This window comes from Oncorhynchus clarkii, chromosome 3 (assembly GCF_045791955.1).
Source record: "Oncorhynchus clarkii lewisi isolate Uvic-CL-2024 chromosome 3, UVic_Ocla_1.0, whole genome shotgun sequence".
In the NCBI taxonomy this organism is placed as follows: domain Eukaryota; kingdom Metazoa; phylum Chordata; class Actinopteri; order Salmoniformes; family Salmonidae; genus Oncorhynchus; species Oncorhynchus clarkii.
Genome location: NC_092149.1, coordinates 26,341,516 through 26,357,077, shown reverse-complemented (window position 1 = coordinate 26,357,077; position 15,562 = coordinate 26,341,516). Strand labels below are relative to the sequence as shown.

The 15,562-nt window shown below is 42.3% G+C and overlaps 1 protein-coding gene and 1 pseudogene across 1 annotated transcript; one reads left to right on the top strand and one right to left on the bottom strand.

Annotated features, from left to right (window-relative positions):
* Positions 1 to 1,868: 1,868 nt before the first annotated feature.
* LOC139405854 (2,4-dienoyl-CoA reductase [(3E)-enoyl-CoA-producing], mitochondrial-like) lies at positions 1,869 to 12,736 on the bottom strand (annotated as a pseudogene).
* A 486-nt stretch (positions 12,737 to 13,222) lies between these two features.
* Positions 13,223 to 15,468, top strand: LOC139391995 (phosphomevalonate kinase). The gene is made up of 5 exons (XM_071139623.1): positions 13,223 to 13,421; positions 13,513 to 13,576; positions 13,797 to 13,949; positions 14,202 to 14,331; positions 14,437 to 15,468. The coding sequence occupies exons 1-5, from the start codon at positions 13,333 to 13,335 to the stop codon at positions 14,583 to 14,585; spliced, it is 585 nt and encodes a 194-aa protein (XP_070995724.1). The 5' UTR covers positions 13,223 to 13,332; the 3' UTR covers positions 14,586 to 15,468.
* The last annotated feature ends 94 nt before the right edge of the window (positions 15,469 to 15,562 follow it).

Below are 15,562 nucleotides of genomic sequence, written 5' to 3'. Positions count from 1 at the left end.
TGACGTAGGGGGGAATTGACCATGTCAAGAATGATATGGATGACACAAAATAATAATTAATTTAATTTCAAAATAACAAATAAAAAACGAAATATATACACTGAGTGTACAAGATGTTAACACCTGCTCCTTCCATGACATAGACTGTCCAGGTGAAAGCTATGATCCCTTATTGATGTCACTTGTTAAATCCACTTCAATCGGTGTAGATGAAGGAGACAGGTTAAATAAGGATTTTAATCCTTGAGACATGGATTGTGTATGTGTGCCATTCAGAGGGGGAATAGGCAAAACAAAAGATTTAAGTGCCTTTGAACAGAGTATGGTAGTAGGTGCCAGGCGCGCCAGTTTGTGTCAATAACTGCAACGCTGCTGGATTGTTCACGCTCAAGTTTCATGTGTGTATCAAGAATGGTTCTCCACCCAAAGGACATCCAGCCAACTTTACACAACTGTGGGAAGCATTGGAGTCAACATGGGCCAGCATCCCTTGTAGAGTTCATGCCCCGACGAATTGAGGCTGTTCTGAGGATTAAAGAGATTGGTACAAGTTGCAACTTAATATTAGGAAGGTGTTCCTAATGTTTGGCATACTCAGTGTGTGTATATGTGTATATATATATATATATAAGCTATATACAGGTGTCGTCAGATCTGGTGGACAGGAGAACAGAATTAACATAGGTATTTGAAAACTATTCTGAACAGCACAATTAAGCTGTGCCTTAAACGAAGTCAGAGACTCTACAGCCCTGATATTGACTGGAAGTTCCACAGTCGAGGAGCCGCAAAACTGAAAGACCCTGTCACCCATAAATGTTTGTCTGCAGTGGGGATGCTGAACGGAGACTTACCTGGAGGAGCGAAGGGTGTATGTGGAGTAGGATGGTAGAATGAGGTCAGACAGGCACTTGGCTCCAGAGTTGTGGATAGCTTGGTAGGTGTGAACCAGGATTTTAAAGTCAATGCATGAGCATATTGGGAGCCAGTGGAGGTTGAACAGCACTGGAGGGATGTGCTTACAGGGGGAGGTGAGGACACTTCAGGTGGAACTTCCTTAACCTGTGTGCCAATCTGTTTCTGCTTTGGCCAACTTGTCGTTGCTGAATGCAGAAACAGTCTGGTCCCAGGACAGGAGCTTTCTGTAGACATAGGAGCACTTGAAGGTCCAAAGCTAACCGCTGCTTTATGACAGACAGGGGGAAGCCTTAACCTTAGAAATCCCTGCATTGAGTGTAAAGGCATTGCTCAGTGCTCTGTCCCCCTCGCACTATGCAGTGAGAGTTTAGACAGCAGGATGATTTTATCTCCTAATTGGGCAGCTGCTGGCATCTCTCTCCGAGTTGGTAAATGTATAGCGATGGCTTATCTGAGTTAAGCTGCATTATGATCTTGCCTAGTTAAGTAAAGGTTAAATGTAGCAGGTGTGAAGTGTGTGTCTGTGCCTAATGGAACTCTGGTACGTGAAAGGATAGGGGTATGAAGTAGGAAGAGGGGAACACGCTGCATTATGGGAGAGCTAATTGTACTTAATCAAAGCAAGGTACTGTTCCACTCTATACATTGATGCCTGTTTCCCTCGACACAGAACAGGCATACCCCTGACCTTAAAAGCATGGTCAATGGAGATTCTGCAAACAAATTGGACAATGGTTGAACACAATTAAAGATGACATAGGAATAACCAGATGGAATTGTAGTTTTTTTCAATTGGACATTTCCACAAACCTCATAGGATAGGTAAATAAAACTCCACCACATTTCATTTTCTCAGCTAAGTGTTGCTGACACCACAATCAGAGTAATAGTTTTTATCCTGGAGATATTCCAACACTGTGAGACACATACACACAGCTTTAGCAGGAGGGTCAGTGAACTGGTGCTTTGTGTTGGATTGAAAGGACGTTTCCTCCGTTGTGGTTGTTTGGTGTTGTCCTATGGCATCAGACACAGTCAAGCACCCTCTGTTCAGTGGGAGAGGACAAGGTCTGGTGGCGGAAAGGAGAAAATATGACCTGACAATCCACCACGCTCCAACTGTAAGAGAAGGCTTTGAATACAGGAAGGGAGGAAAATGAAATAGAAAATGTAAGGATGAGTGGGGGAGGGGGTTCAGACAGACAGGGGGAAGAGGAATGAAAGGGAAAGAGTTAAAGGAGGTAAAGAAGAAGGGGGAAGTAGAACAGGGAGGAAATGGAGAGTATGAAAGATAACAGTAGTGTGACTTGCACAATACAAATAGAGATGGGAGGGAGTGGGGTTCTCTCTGTGCCTCTGTAGAGTATCTCACTGGCACAATGCCTACACATCACAGTAAGACAGCTCCCTGCTATGCCTGACAATGAGACATGGGCTACTTCACGTTTGGCGACATTTTCATTTAGCGTCACGTATGGTACACCGATAAAAGGCTTAGGCCCAATTCCAAGGTTGTCAAAATGTATCACATCCTTCCTTGAGGTAACAAATCGGTATGTGATTGGATGCGTGAAGGCTGTGTTTCCATCCTTTTACTTTCACCAATGAAGCCTTGGCACATCAGTGATTACTTCAAAGAATATTAAAACACATTTACGAAGCATTTAAACGGTTCATCAATGACTATGCATTCGACAAGCTTTTCAACTTGCTACAAAACCCACTTCTGACCGAGAACATCTTATTTTGGTTATTTATTTATAACAGCTTAGCAGTGTATTAGATCCATACAAGCCTATGTCAGCATTTAGACTATTGATTTGTCCGAGTAACTAAAATAATGATAGAGCAGCTCGGGAGGAAATGAATAGTATCAATCCATTGAACGCTCGATGTCACATTAGGTGGCTGAGAATTATATAAGAATGCATCAGAGACAAAAAAAATGTCTCCTGTCTTTTATTCAACATACTCCATACAGACAAATCCATGTAAAGCTCACGTATTGTACACACAGAGCACAAGACAATCACTTAACAGCAATGAATAGCATTACTGGAGTTCAACTTAGATAGGCCATTGAAACATGTTTTTTTAAAGAACAGAATTCATTATTTTCAAGGCATCACTGTAAAAACAAATGATACACGTTACTGGCAAAATACCAAGTCAATCGTAGGAACGGACAGGTTTTTCAACCAATGAGAAGCCAGTTTCATCCAGGGAGTGCTGTAGCCAGTACAGGTGTGGCCAAAAGTGTTGAGAATGACACAAATATGAATTTTCAAAAAGTCTGCTGCCTCAGTTTGTATGATGGCAATTTGCATATACCCCAGAATGTTATGAAGAGTGATCAGATGAATTGCAATTAATTGCAAAGTCCCTTATTGCCATGCAAAAAGTGAATCCCCAAAAAACATTTCCACTGCATTTCAGCCCTGCCACAAAAGGACCAGCTGACATCATGTCAGTGATTCTCTCGTTAACACAGGTGTGAGTGTTGACGAGGACAAGGCTGGAGATCACTCTGTCATGCTGATTGAGTTCGAATAACAGACTGGAAGCTTCAAAAGGAGGGTGGTGCATGGAATCATTGTTCTTCCTCTATCAACCATGGTTACCTGCACGGAAACACAAGCCGTCATCATTGCTTTGCACAAAAAAGGCTTCACAGGCAAGGATATTGCTGCCAGTAAGATTGCACCTAAATCAACCATTTATCGGATCATCAAGAACTTCAAGGAGAGTGGTTCAATTGTTGTGAAGAAGGCTTCAGGGCGCCCAAGAAAATCCAGCAAGCGCCAGGATCGTATCCTAAAGTTGATTCAGCTGCGGGATCGGGGAACCACCAGTACAGAGCTTGCTCAGGAATGGCAGCAGGCAGCTGTGAGTGCATCTGCACGAACAGTGAGGCAAAGACTTTGAGGATGGCCTGGTGTCAAGAAGGGCAGCAAAGAAGCCACTTCTCTCCAGGAAAAACATCAGGGACAGACTGATATTCTGCAAAAGGTACAGGGATTGGACTGCTGAGGATTGGGGTAAAGTCATTTTCTCTGATGAATCCCCTTTCCGATTGTTTGGGGCATCCAGATAAAAGCTTGTCCGGAGAAGACAAGGTGAGCGCTACCATCAGTCCTGTGTCATGCCAACAGTAAAGCATCCTGAGACCATTCATGTGTGGGGTTACTTCTCAGTCAAGGGAGTGGGCTCACTCACAATTTTGCCTAAGAACACGGCCATGAATAAAGAATGGTACCAACACATCCCCGAGAACAACTTCTCCCAACCATCCAGGAACAGTTTGGTGATGAACAATGCCTTTTCCAGCATGATGGAGCGCCTTGCCATAAGGCAAAAGTGATAACTAAGTGGCTCGGGGAGCAAAACATTGATATTTTGGGTCCATGGCCAGGAAACTCCCCAGACCTTAATCCCATTGAGAACTTGTGGTCAATCCTTGTGGACAAACAAAAACCCACAAATTCTGATAAACTCCAAGCATTGATTATGCAAGAATGGGCTGCCATCAGTCAGGACGTGGCCCAGAAGTTAATTGACAGCATGCCAGAGCAGATTGCAGAGGTCTTGAAAAAGAAGGGTCAACACTGCAAATATTGACTCTTTGCATTAACTTTGTGTAATTGTCAATAAAAAGCCTTTGACACTTATGAAATGCTTGTAATTATACTTCAGTATTCCATAGTAACATCTGACAAAAATATCTAAAGACACTGAGGCAGCAGACTTGGTGAAAATGTATATTTGTGTCATTCTGAAAACTTTTGGCCACAACTGTAGAATCTCAGAGTGTGGTGGTGGGGTGTGTGTGTTTGTGCGTGTGTGTGTCGATCCTGTAGCCATATTCCCTGACATGGTATAATCTCTGTTCTACAGTTGAAGACGGAAGTTTACATACACCTTAGCCAAATACATTTGAACTCAGTTTTTCACAATTCCTGACATTTAATCCTAGTAAACATTCCCTGTCTTAGTTCAGTTAGGATCACCACTTTATTTTAAGAATGTGAAATGTCAGAATAAGAGAGAAAGAATGATTTATTTCAGCTTTTATTTCTTTCATCACATTCCCAGTGGGTCAGAAGTTTACATACACTCAATTAGTATTTGGTAGCATTGCCTTTAAATGGTTTAACTTGGGTCAAACGTTTTGGGTAGCCTTCCACAAGCTTCCCACAATAAGTTGGGGAATTTCGGCCCATTCCTCCTGACAGAGCTGGTGTAACTGAATCAGGTTTGTAGGCCTCCTTGCTCGCACATGCTTTTTCAGTTCTGCCCACAAATTTTGTATAGGATCAAGGTCAGGGATTTGTGATGGCCACTCCAATACCTTGACTTTGATGTCCATAAGCCATTTGGCCACACATTTAGAAGTATGCTTAGGGTCATTGTCCATTTGGAAGACCCATTTGCGACCAAACTTTAACTTATGTCTTGAGATGTTGCTTCAATATATCCACATAATTTTCCTACCTCATGATGCCATCTATTTTGTGGAGTGCACCAGTCCCTCCTGCAGCAAAGCACCCCCACAACATGAAGCTACCACCCCCGTGCTTCACGGTTTGGATGGTGTTCTTAGGCTCGTAAGCCTCCCCCTTTTTCCTCCAAACATAATGATGGTCATTATGGCCAAACAGTTCTATTTTTGTTTCATCAGACCAGAGGACATTTCTCTAAAAAGTACGATCTTTGTCCCCATGTGCAGTTGCAAACCGTAATCTGACTCTTTTATGGCGGTTTTGGAGCAGTGGCTTCTTCCTTGCTGAGCGGCCATTCAGGTTATGTCGATATAGGACTCATTTTACTGTGGATACAGATACTTTTGTACCTGTTTCCTCCAGCATCTTCACAAGGTCCTTTGCTGTTGTTCTGGGATTGATTTGCAATTTTCGCACCAAAGTACGTTCATCTCTAGGAGACAGAACGCGTCTCCATCCTGAGCGGTACGAGGGCTGCGTGGTCCCATGGTGTTTATACTTGGGTACAATTGTTTGTACAGATGAATGTGGTACCTTCAGGCATTTGGAAATTGCTCCCAAGGATGAACCAGACTTGTGGAGGTCTACAATTGTTTTTCTGAGGTCTTGGCTGATTCCTTTTGATTTTCCCATGATGTCAAGCAAAGAGGCACTGAGTTTGAAGGTAGGCCTTGAAATACATCTACAGGTACACCTCCAATTGACTTAAATGATGCAATTAGCCTATCAGAAGCTTCTAAAGCCATGACATAATTTTCTGGATTTTTTCCAAGCTGTTTAAAAGCACAGTCAACTTAGTGTATGTAAACTTCTGACCAATTGGAATTGTGATATCTGTCTGTAAACAATTGTCATGCACAAAGTAGATGTCCTAACCGACTTGCCAAAACTATAATTTGTTAATTAGAAATTCGTGGAGTGGTTGAAAAACGAGTTTTAATGACTCCAACCTAAGTGTATGTAAACTTCCGACTTCAACTGTCGGTCAGAAACAGAGGGAAAGATTGTCTGTGTGTACAGTACCTGTGTGTCTGTGTTTCCCTGGAGCATTAACAGTGGTAGAGTTAGTATCGTGTGCCCATCTTGACTTCTTAGGATCCCTTGGTGCCCCTGATCATGGTCTCCATCATAGCCCACTGCTCCTTAGTGACCTGACACACACAACACAGCAAATTAAAACTAGCACAACCTGACCCACATATCCATAAACTAACATCTGTCATAAAATGAGGCTGATTTCCACAACAGCTCACTTGCAATCTTGTTACTGAATCAATAGCTAGTCGCATAACAGAACAGAGATTATGCAAAAGGTAGCAATGCCTTCAAATTATCATTCTATGTTCATATGACTTTTTAGTGTTAAAGTTCCGGTCCTGACAGTGGAACAGGGTTTACTAAGTTAGTTCCAGCACACACCCTCCTCAGATCATTGACTTCTCCTGCCATGGAGACAATCTCCAACCTCCATTCGTAAGATCTGTAAATATAAGAGAATGGGCACAACTAAAGAGAAGAACACGATTTATGTGAATGTTGAGTCATCATTTTTCCCTTAGCCATAATCCATCCCTATACCTGCATTGGTTAATCCTAGTGCACTTTGAATGTCATTTACAGTGAAGGACTTACTGACATCTGCAATTTCCAGATACCCATTCTGCAAGGCAGGCATTCAGCTAACATAGTGATTGGTCTCCACTGCCTGCTTAGCATATCAAGACAGACAGACACACATTCTCTTACCGCTCCAGACACCCAGCAGGCATAGTCACTGCACAGGTAGGCTGCCAGGTTGGCAATCTCTCCGGGCATGCCCAGCCTGCCCACGGGTATCCTGCCGATCATGGCCTTCTCAAACATGCCCGCAGGATCGAGACGACTGAAGGCCCCCTACACAAAGAGAAGAGGTCACAAGACATAGCTAATTACACATTCACAAGCCAAAATAAGACTAGAAAGGGAAAGATTTAAAGATTATTATTATTTTTTTTAATTTTTATGTCAACACAGTATATTTGTAAAGATTCATGCCAGAGTTGTGTCTGTTACCTTGGTTCTGATTGGTCCTGGCTGGATGACATTAAACCTCAAGCCGTACCTCCCCCACACCGCAGCCAAAGACCTGAGAAACAAACAGTAGTTTGTTTACATATGCACATACAATAACACACACAGGAAAAAAGGAAGAAAAAGACATCAAGAACTACCACTACTGCATGTACTAATAAAGAGGGTCTAGTGTAGGCTCAAGGAATCAGTTTAGACTTGGGCCTAGGAGTGAGGCACTACCTCCTAAATATTCTCATAGGTAATCACTCATAAATGGGGCCTTCAGTCTCCGTCTAATATGATTGGAGGGTAACTAGCTGCACCTAAAAACAAAATACATCTCGACTATTCATGCAGAAAAAGCTGGGGTGCCAAAAAGTAGATGCCAGGAGTGCTTTAGTCATTCCATGTCATTCTGGGAACATTATAGTGAGAGGCGCCGAGGGTGGTGCTTGTTGAATTGATTCATTCCCTCTAGTTTCTTGAAACCCTCTGCACAAAAAACTGTAATGAAAGAGTAGGATCTAAAAATAGGCTCGCTCTCCCCTGAGATGCCTGGCGCAATAAATGAGCATGGAATTTGGCTGCTGCTGCCTTCACAAACTAGAGGGGTCACTTTTTTGGTGTGAGTGAATTCATATAGGGGGGGGGGTCCTTTATCGGATAATAGCGCTCATTCACACAGGAAAAAAAGACTGCATGAATGGACCGACCAGGTAACTCTCCAGTATGTCGCTCTTTTAAGACCCCTCTTTTAATGTCACTGGGCAACCAGGCATTTTTCTGCATGACACCCAAGCATGATGGGATGTTAACTGCTTAATTAACTCAGGAACCACACATGGGTGGAACAACCTGCTTTCAATAGACTTTATCCCTCATTTACTCAAGTGTTTCCTTTATTTTGGATTCAAGCGTAACCTTAAATGGCATTCCAGCTAGTCTGGAACACACACACACACACACACACACACACACACACACACACACACACACACACACACACTTGTATTGGACGTCAAACATATCAAGGTACAAAAGGGACGTGATTGTGAGAGACACAAATAGTTCCCCCATTTATCATTCCCAGGCCCCTGGGTTTATGGGGAAACCTTATAGTGTCATTAACTGTTTCAACGGGATTGATACGGACTAATATTGAGTGGGATCTTTCTTTCGGTAAAAGCCCTCAGAGGTTCATTATGAAGGTGTATTCTTCATTTGATAAGAGCATCCCTGTCTTCACATGAAAGGTGTCGGTCCCATTTAGGATTTTATTGGGTTCTCACACCCACTAATGGATTCACACGTGTGTGAACGAACAAGGTACATACGCACACACCCCATCCGTCTTCATTATTGTCTAAATCCTACTGGAGGGGGATCGGGAGAGAGAGACACACTTTAATGTTAATTAAATGTTCCTGGACCTTCGTTATGCTAATGACTGCTTCTCTTTAAAAATGCATTAGTGTTCATAAGGCGTTTGATAAGTGAGAGAGCCAAATCTTTTCAAATGAGGCCAGTGTGGATGTCTACGTGTGATGGGTGCAATTCTGCCTCTGTTAAGGAGACTAGTGATAGGGGTTACAGGTTGGTTTAGGACAGGGAAACGGGTCCTAAACTGGTGATAGGTTTTTGGTAGTGCCTCTTTGTAAATACTTACATGAACAGAGTTTCCACTCCTGACTTAGCAGCCGCGCTGGGAATCACAAATCCAGAGACGTTCTCTGCGTAGATGGCGGTGATGGCCAGAAACGCAGCACCTACAAACACAATGTGTGTAAATACCACAAAGAAACAAAAAATATGTACAGTATATGCCCAGCAATATGTGTCAATGTGTCATCATGTACATCCCTATAATTTACAACTGATCCCAGTTCAAACCAATTAATTATTCTCTTCATTAGACTGTCATAGGCTGACTTGATCCTCCAATGACCTGAGTGCTGCAGTTAGTCATTGTACATTTTAATAGGCTTTTATATCCTGCACAGCTCAGGGGGCGGTAGGTATCCTAGTGGTTAGCGCGTAAGGCCAGTAACTGAAAGGTTGCTACTGTAGATCGAATCCCTGAACTGACAAGGTAAAAATCTGTCGTTCTGCCCCCGAGCAAGGCATTTAACCCACTGTTCCCCGAGCGCCGAAGACACGGATGATGATTATGGTAGCCCCCCGCACCTCTCTGATTCAGAGGGGTTGGGTTAAATGCGGAAGACACATTTCAGTTGAATGCATTCAGTTGTACTGACTAGGTGTCCCCCTTTCTCTTTCATAAAACACGGTGGCTGTTGTGGGCCAGATTACACTGCAATAGATTTAACACGAGTCAAGAGTCATTTCTGAATCAATAAAACAAATGACATGGGGTAGTGGAAGGAGATAGTTTGTCTGTGAGACTATTTAATCAAAGCCTGGAGCCAAGCTGCCAGGTGAAAATACAAAGCAACTTTCTTGTACTGTGATAAAAGCACATTTAGATTTATGTAGCCGATAGAACAGGGAGGGAAATGATTATTTTTGGCTCGCAAATAGATTTTGACGAACAAATCGATCAAATAAAAAATGTGCGACCCTCCGTTGAATTTCAAAATCCCGATGTGGCCCTCAAGCCAAAAAGTTTATGCACCCCTGCAATAGAATAATCCTAATAGTATGAAAGAAGAACAGACACCTGGGTATCAATTAAAATATGCTTTCTTGCACTGTTGGAAGAATGGCTGTTTTGGAAAAACATCAGATCAGATTGAATAGAGCCTCTAGTGTGATGGCATGTTTTTGTCTTTGTACTCCAAGGTAATTGCTTAATTGTGATTTGCCTAATTGCATTGCTGAGGGCAGATGAAAAAGCCACAGTAATAGAGAAGGGCTGGGATATTCAAATGAATAATAAAGCTTATCCACACACACACACACACATTATAAATAGGCACAACAATGCATGAGAGTCAAGGCTTCTCCTATCCTCCCCTTACATATCATTGCCCCTTTATCCAGGGACAGCTGAGAGAGGAGACAAAAAAGAGGCCGAGAATGAATGAGAGGGTGCATGCACGCAAAGCCAAGAGGAGCTTAGGGCACAAGGGCAGTAGATAACTGGAGTGATGCTAGACTATGACCAAGTGAATGGAAAAGTGCTCAAGCATTTCATATTGAGGCTCAATCACTGTCAATATTACACATAAATAGAAAACAGAGATTCATGTTACACTTACATCCACACCAATGTTCTGGGTTGTTCCTCACTTGTTATACTACTGAGGATCAAATGTCCAGGAGTTGTAGGCAAATTGTGAATCTTTACTGCCCCCTGGTGGCAGCACTACTACACAATACATTACAACACAAATAAATGGGGACGGGAAAGCTGAACCTAGATCTGTGCTTATGGGCTCCATCAGATAGCTCTGGTGCTTACCCTTGTCGGCCAGTATCAGCCTCTTGCCCAGCGCCAGGGTGATGAAGCCCGGCCGTTCAGGACAATGTCTGTGATGGTCCTCCATGCGTTGGCAGACAGCTTCTCTGACGGGGAGATGAAGTTCCCTGCAGCGTTGTTGATCACCACCTAGAGGAACAAGAGAGGAGGAGGATATTTACCAAGCAAATGGAGTATTATTGACCAGTACATCTAGAACAGCGAAGTGTACCACATTTTAGACAAAATCGTCTCTGATCTGTACCTATGTACATCAGGGAGACCAGCAACCTCCACCAGTTGGTACACAGCAGCTTCAATTGACTTGGGGTCTAACATCACACTGCACAGCATGGACCTGCAGATAGAGTCTTGAAGTATCAAACACTACTTATTAAAGCAGAGTTCATACTGATTTATCAGTATCTGGAACTCTTGGATAATGAATGCATTCAATGTGGGTAATTGATCAGTAGTAGTAGTACCTTATTTCCTGTCTGGACTGTAATTTCCTCTGCAGTCTTTTTCAAAACGTCCCAAAAAAATTGTGATTTTCTAATTTGAGAGCAAGGCAGCAGTAGTGTTGACCTATAAAGTTGGGATCTATGGCCCGACTGACTACCAAGTTTCCACTCACCTACTAGCGATGACACACTCTGACCCAAGTGCTGACAGTGCTGTGGTCATGCCTTTTCCCAACCCCATTCCTCCTCCTGTGATAAAGGCCACTTTATCTTGGTAAGTCCAAGGGACCAGCATTGATCCCTCATTTGCAGGAAATAATTTAGCTGGGGGGGGGGGGGGGGGGGGGGTCCAATGACCTAGTCTCACTGCTGAACAGCTGTTTAAGGCGAATAAATGGGATAACACACAAAAATGTGTATTACTGAACCAGCTGAAAAGGGATGTTGTGAGTCACAGATTTGGTTTTGATTCATTAGGATGCCCATTAGCGGACGCCAACTGGGGTCCGACACATAAAGAAAAAGACATTACAGTCAAAAAAAATACTTAACATGTAGTGTGTGTGTGTGCATCTATCAGTTACACATACATGTCAGTAAATACACACAAGTACTGTTCGGTCACATGGGGAGAGGTGTTGTGCCATGAGATGCTGCTTTATCTGGGGGGGGGGGGGGGGGGGCTTGCTGTTCTCCTGCACTATATAAGAACTTGTACTTGTGCTATATTTGAACTTGCACATCTACAAGTAGCATAGAGGCCATTGAATTAAAAACTAGTTGTCTTTCCTGTCAAACAAATGCATTAGTAAGAGCAATTACTTATATTAATACACACCAATGATGCACTCTACTCCTCCAACAGTGGGGGTGCTCACATTCCCAGTGGAGAGGGGGCTGGGGGAAAGGTTGGGATGGTTACATGTCTGGCTGTGAGAACACACAGCAAGCTGCCTACACAGGTTTAGTATTTAGTTTAGTATGTGCTCTTGCATGAACATCACAAAAGTGGTCATATCGTCAACTGTCCCTACACTTCTCAGCAATGTATCTGTAGCAGAACACTGGAACAAATGTAGATAGCTATGCCAGAAATATTGCAGAATGCACTCATGTCTGTCAACATCGGAAATAATGTGTAAGCAGCTGCACAGCTTTCCCATAGACGCACACCTAACAGTTAGCTAGCCAACTAACAACAACCTGCTGCTAAACTAGCAGCTAGCTAGCTAACTTACACAACAAATACGTTTTTTATGTGATTTGGTAGTTATTGCATTCATCTCGGTGGCAATGTTTACCCGTCTGTAGACAAGACTCTTCAACGGCAAGGTTAAATCAGTTTTAAATATTGATGACACCCGTCCCAGTAAAGTGGATGCCATGTTTTCAAAATTTGAATTGACTTGTGCCCTGATTTCAGTAGGGTATAGAAGGGGAGAGGGTTATTGAGTATAAAGTAGGTGGTTCCATGATCTTAGTCAGACTGTCTTGAGTCATTTTACGTATTTATAATACTTTTTATTTCAATATCAGCACAATATCCCTATTATTTTGCATTCACGTTATCAATTTGATGTTGTCGTCATTAAAGAAACCATTACATATTTTATATTTCATATGATCACCCTATTTCCGCATGTCAATGGTAAGGTCCATGATATGATGGCGATGGTTACCGTAAACCTTGCATGACACATTTTTTAACCAACGTTTGCCCATATTTTTAAAGTTGATCAATTATAAGAATGACTACATCTTTAAATAAATAAATCAATATAGTAAAAGTATTGAAATATATATTTTCTCTAAGAAATTCGATCAAATGAGCACATTTTATATTAAATGGCGCCTGTTATATGTATATTACTGTAGCCCAACCAACCATAATGCATGTGGTACGGTTAATTTGTACACGAAGAGGCTAGCTACACTGTATGAAAAACAAAACACATAATTTGGTTGCTGCAACGTTTTTTCGATGGCGACAGTAGAACCCAAACTCATCCTTTTATTTAGCGGGAAACGCAAATCTGGAAAAGATTACGTGACGGATTTGATTCACCAAAGGTACTATTGACATACTGTTTACAGACCTATCAAAGCTATTATCACGTGTTATATTCGTTTAACAATGTGATTTATGTTTAATTTCTATCAGACTAGGTCCAGATGTATGCTGTATCTTGCGTCTCTCGGGTCCTCTTAAACAGCAATACGCACAGGTTGGTACTTGTGTACAGTTGTGCTACATCATCCTGGCCGATCCTCGGTGTGCAGGCTTGTGTTCCGGCTAATACAACACCGAATTCAGATAATCGATCAGACATTAAGCGCTGGGCAGGAACAAAAGCCTGCATGCCCAGTTGGGTCTACAATACCCACTACTAGTGAATGGAGGAACAATACCACTGTCTCTCCTTATATTACCCACTATGCCTACAGGACCATGGATTGGACTTTGATGAGCTGTTGGGAGCAGGTGAGTACAAGGAGAAGTACCGTGCTGACATGATCCAGTGGGGTGAGAAGCAGAGGGAGAAGGACCCAGGGTTCTTCTGTCGTGTGGCCATCAAGGAAGCCCAGCAGCCTATCTGGGTAAGATAACAAAATTCTCAATTGATCCACTGTTATGGGGCAACACACTACAAGCCAAGTCCCGCCACGTACAATTTGTCAAACGCAAGTCTTTTGAGTCAGGTCTTACGTGCTATTAGAAACTGACCATCTGTATATTTAGTGTTGGTGAACCTGACCAAATAACTTTTCCAGACACTGCCTGATGAGCAGTTGAAGCATCATATATTGTCCTCTACCATTATACTTTCTCTAATCTCTATTGTGCCCCAGATTGTGAGTGATACGCGGCGTCTGTCAGACCTGCAGTGGTTCTGGAGGGAGTATCCTAGTCAGTCTCGCTGTGTTCGGGTGGAGGCCTCAGAAGATACACGGAGGGAGAGGGGCTGGGAGTTCACAACAGGTGCAATACCTACTCTGATAGCGTAATAATGTTATTTACTTTTGAGAGAAATACAATACCTCTTCAACGACAATCAATTCAACACCACACCCTCTCTCTCTGCAGGAATAGATGATGCAGAGTCTGAATGTGGGCTCGACCAAGGAGTGGATTTTGATTGGATAATCAAAAATGAGGGCGATGGATCCCAACTGGAGGAGCAGCTTGCTACTGGGCTGCTCTCAATAGCCAAAGAAAAGGCGAAAGAAGACTGAATTGGAGGGGCCATTACACAGCTGTAGGAACTTGCTGAAGGCTCTTATTGTTGGAAAGTGTAGTTGGGTATACATTACACTATTTTCTGTGAAAATCCTAGAACATCTTTGTCACACTGAGGAGCAGCAGAAAGTGGGAATATGTAGTATTTATTTCTCTACAGTGTTCTGTACTATCAACTAAGTAGCAGGGCAAGAATACTAAAATCTGATCAAAAACCCAAACATGAATGGTGTGTATATTAGCACTGACCGATATATGAATTTACATGGATCACACACAACTGCCAAAATTAAACACTTGAGAAAATAAAGGATACAAAGTATATTGAAAGCTGGTGCTTCCACACGGGTGTGGTTTGAGTTAATTAAGCAATCCCATCATGCTTAGGGTGATGTATAAAAATGCCCAGTAGCCCATTATTTTGGCTACCATGGCTAGAAGCGATGTGCCTGTCACATTCATCCAATAAAGTTCAACACTTTAATAGCTGCCAAGGTGCATTGAAACTTTTCTGGTGCCCTATTAATTGATGTACGTAGGAGTTTCCTTTATTTTGGTGTTTACCTGCACTTAGTGATGTCCTCCATGCAGGAGGCAAATGTCATCAAGACCTAATGTGCAGATGACTTAATCTGTACTTGTATAAGTGTCATTGTGCCATTTTTTTATTTTTTTTTATTTATTTTTTTAAATCGTCTTAGATTGTACAATAGGCTACTAGAAAAGAGTTTTAGTTGCACATATGTTGACCCATGGTAAAATTAGCACAATACTGCATTACACACCCATTCAACAGGATTAAATGTACTAGACACAGACATGATCAATGTTCTAATAGCAGGGTAAGTGTTAGTTCGTAAAACATTTTAAAGTAGACATGAGGGAATCAATGTTCACATTTTGAAAGAGCAACTCCATAGCACTTAATTTCTAAATTAAGAGTTGTCAAACTGAAGAAAATAAATGGGGAAAA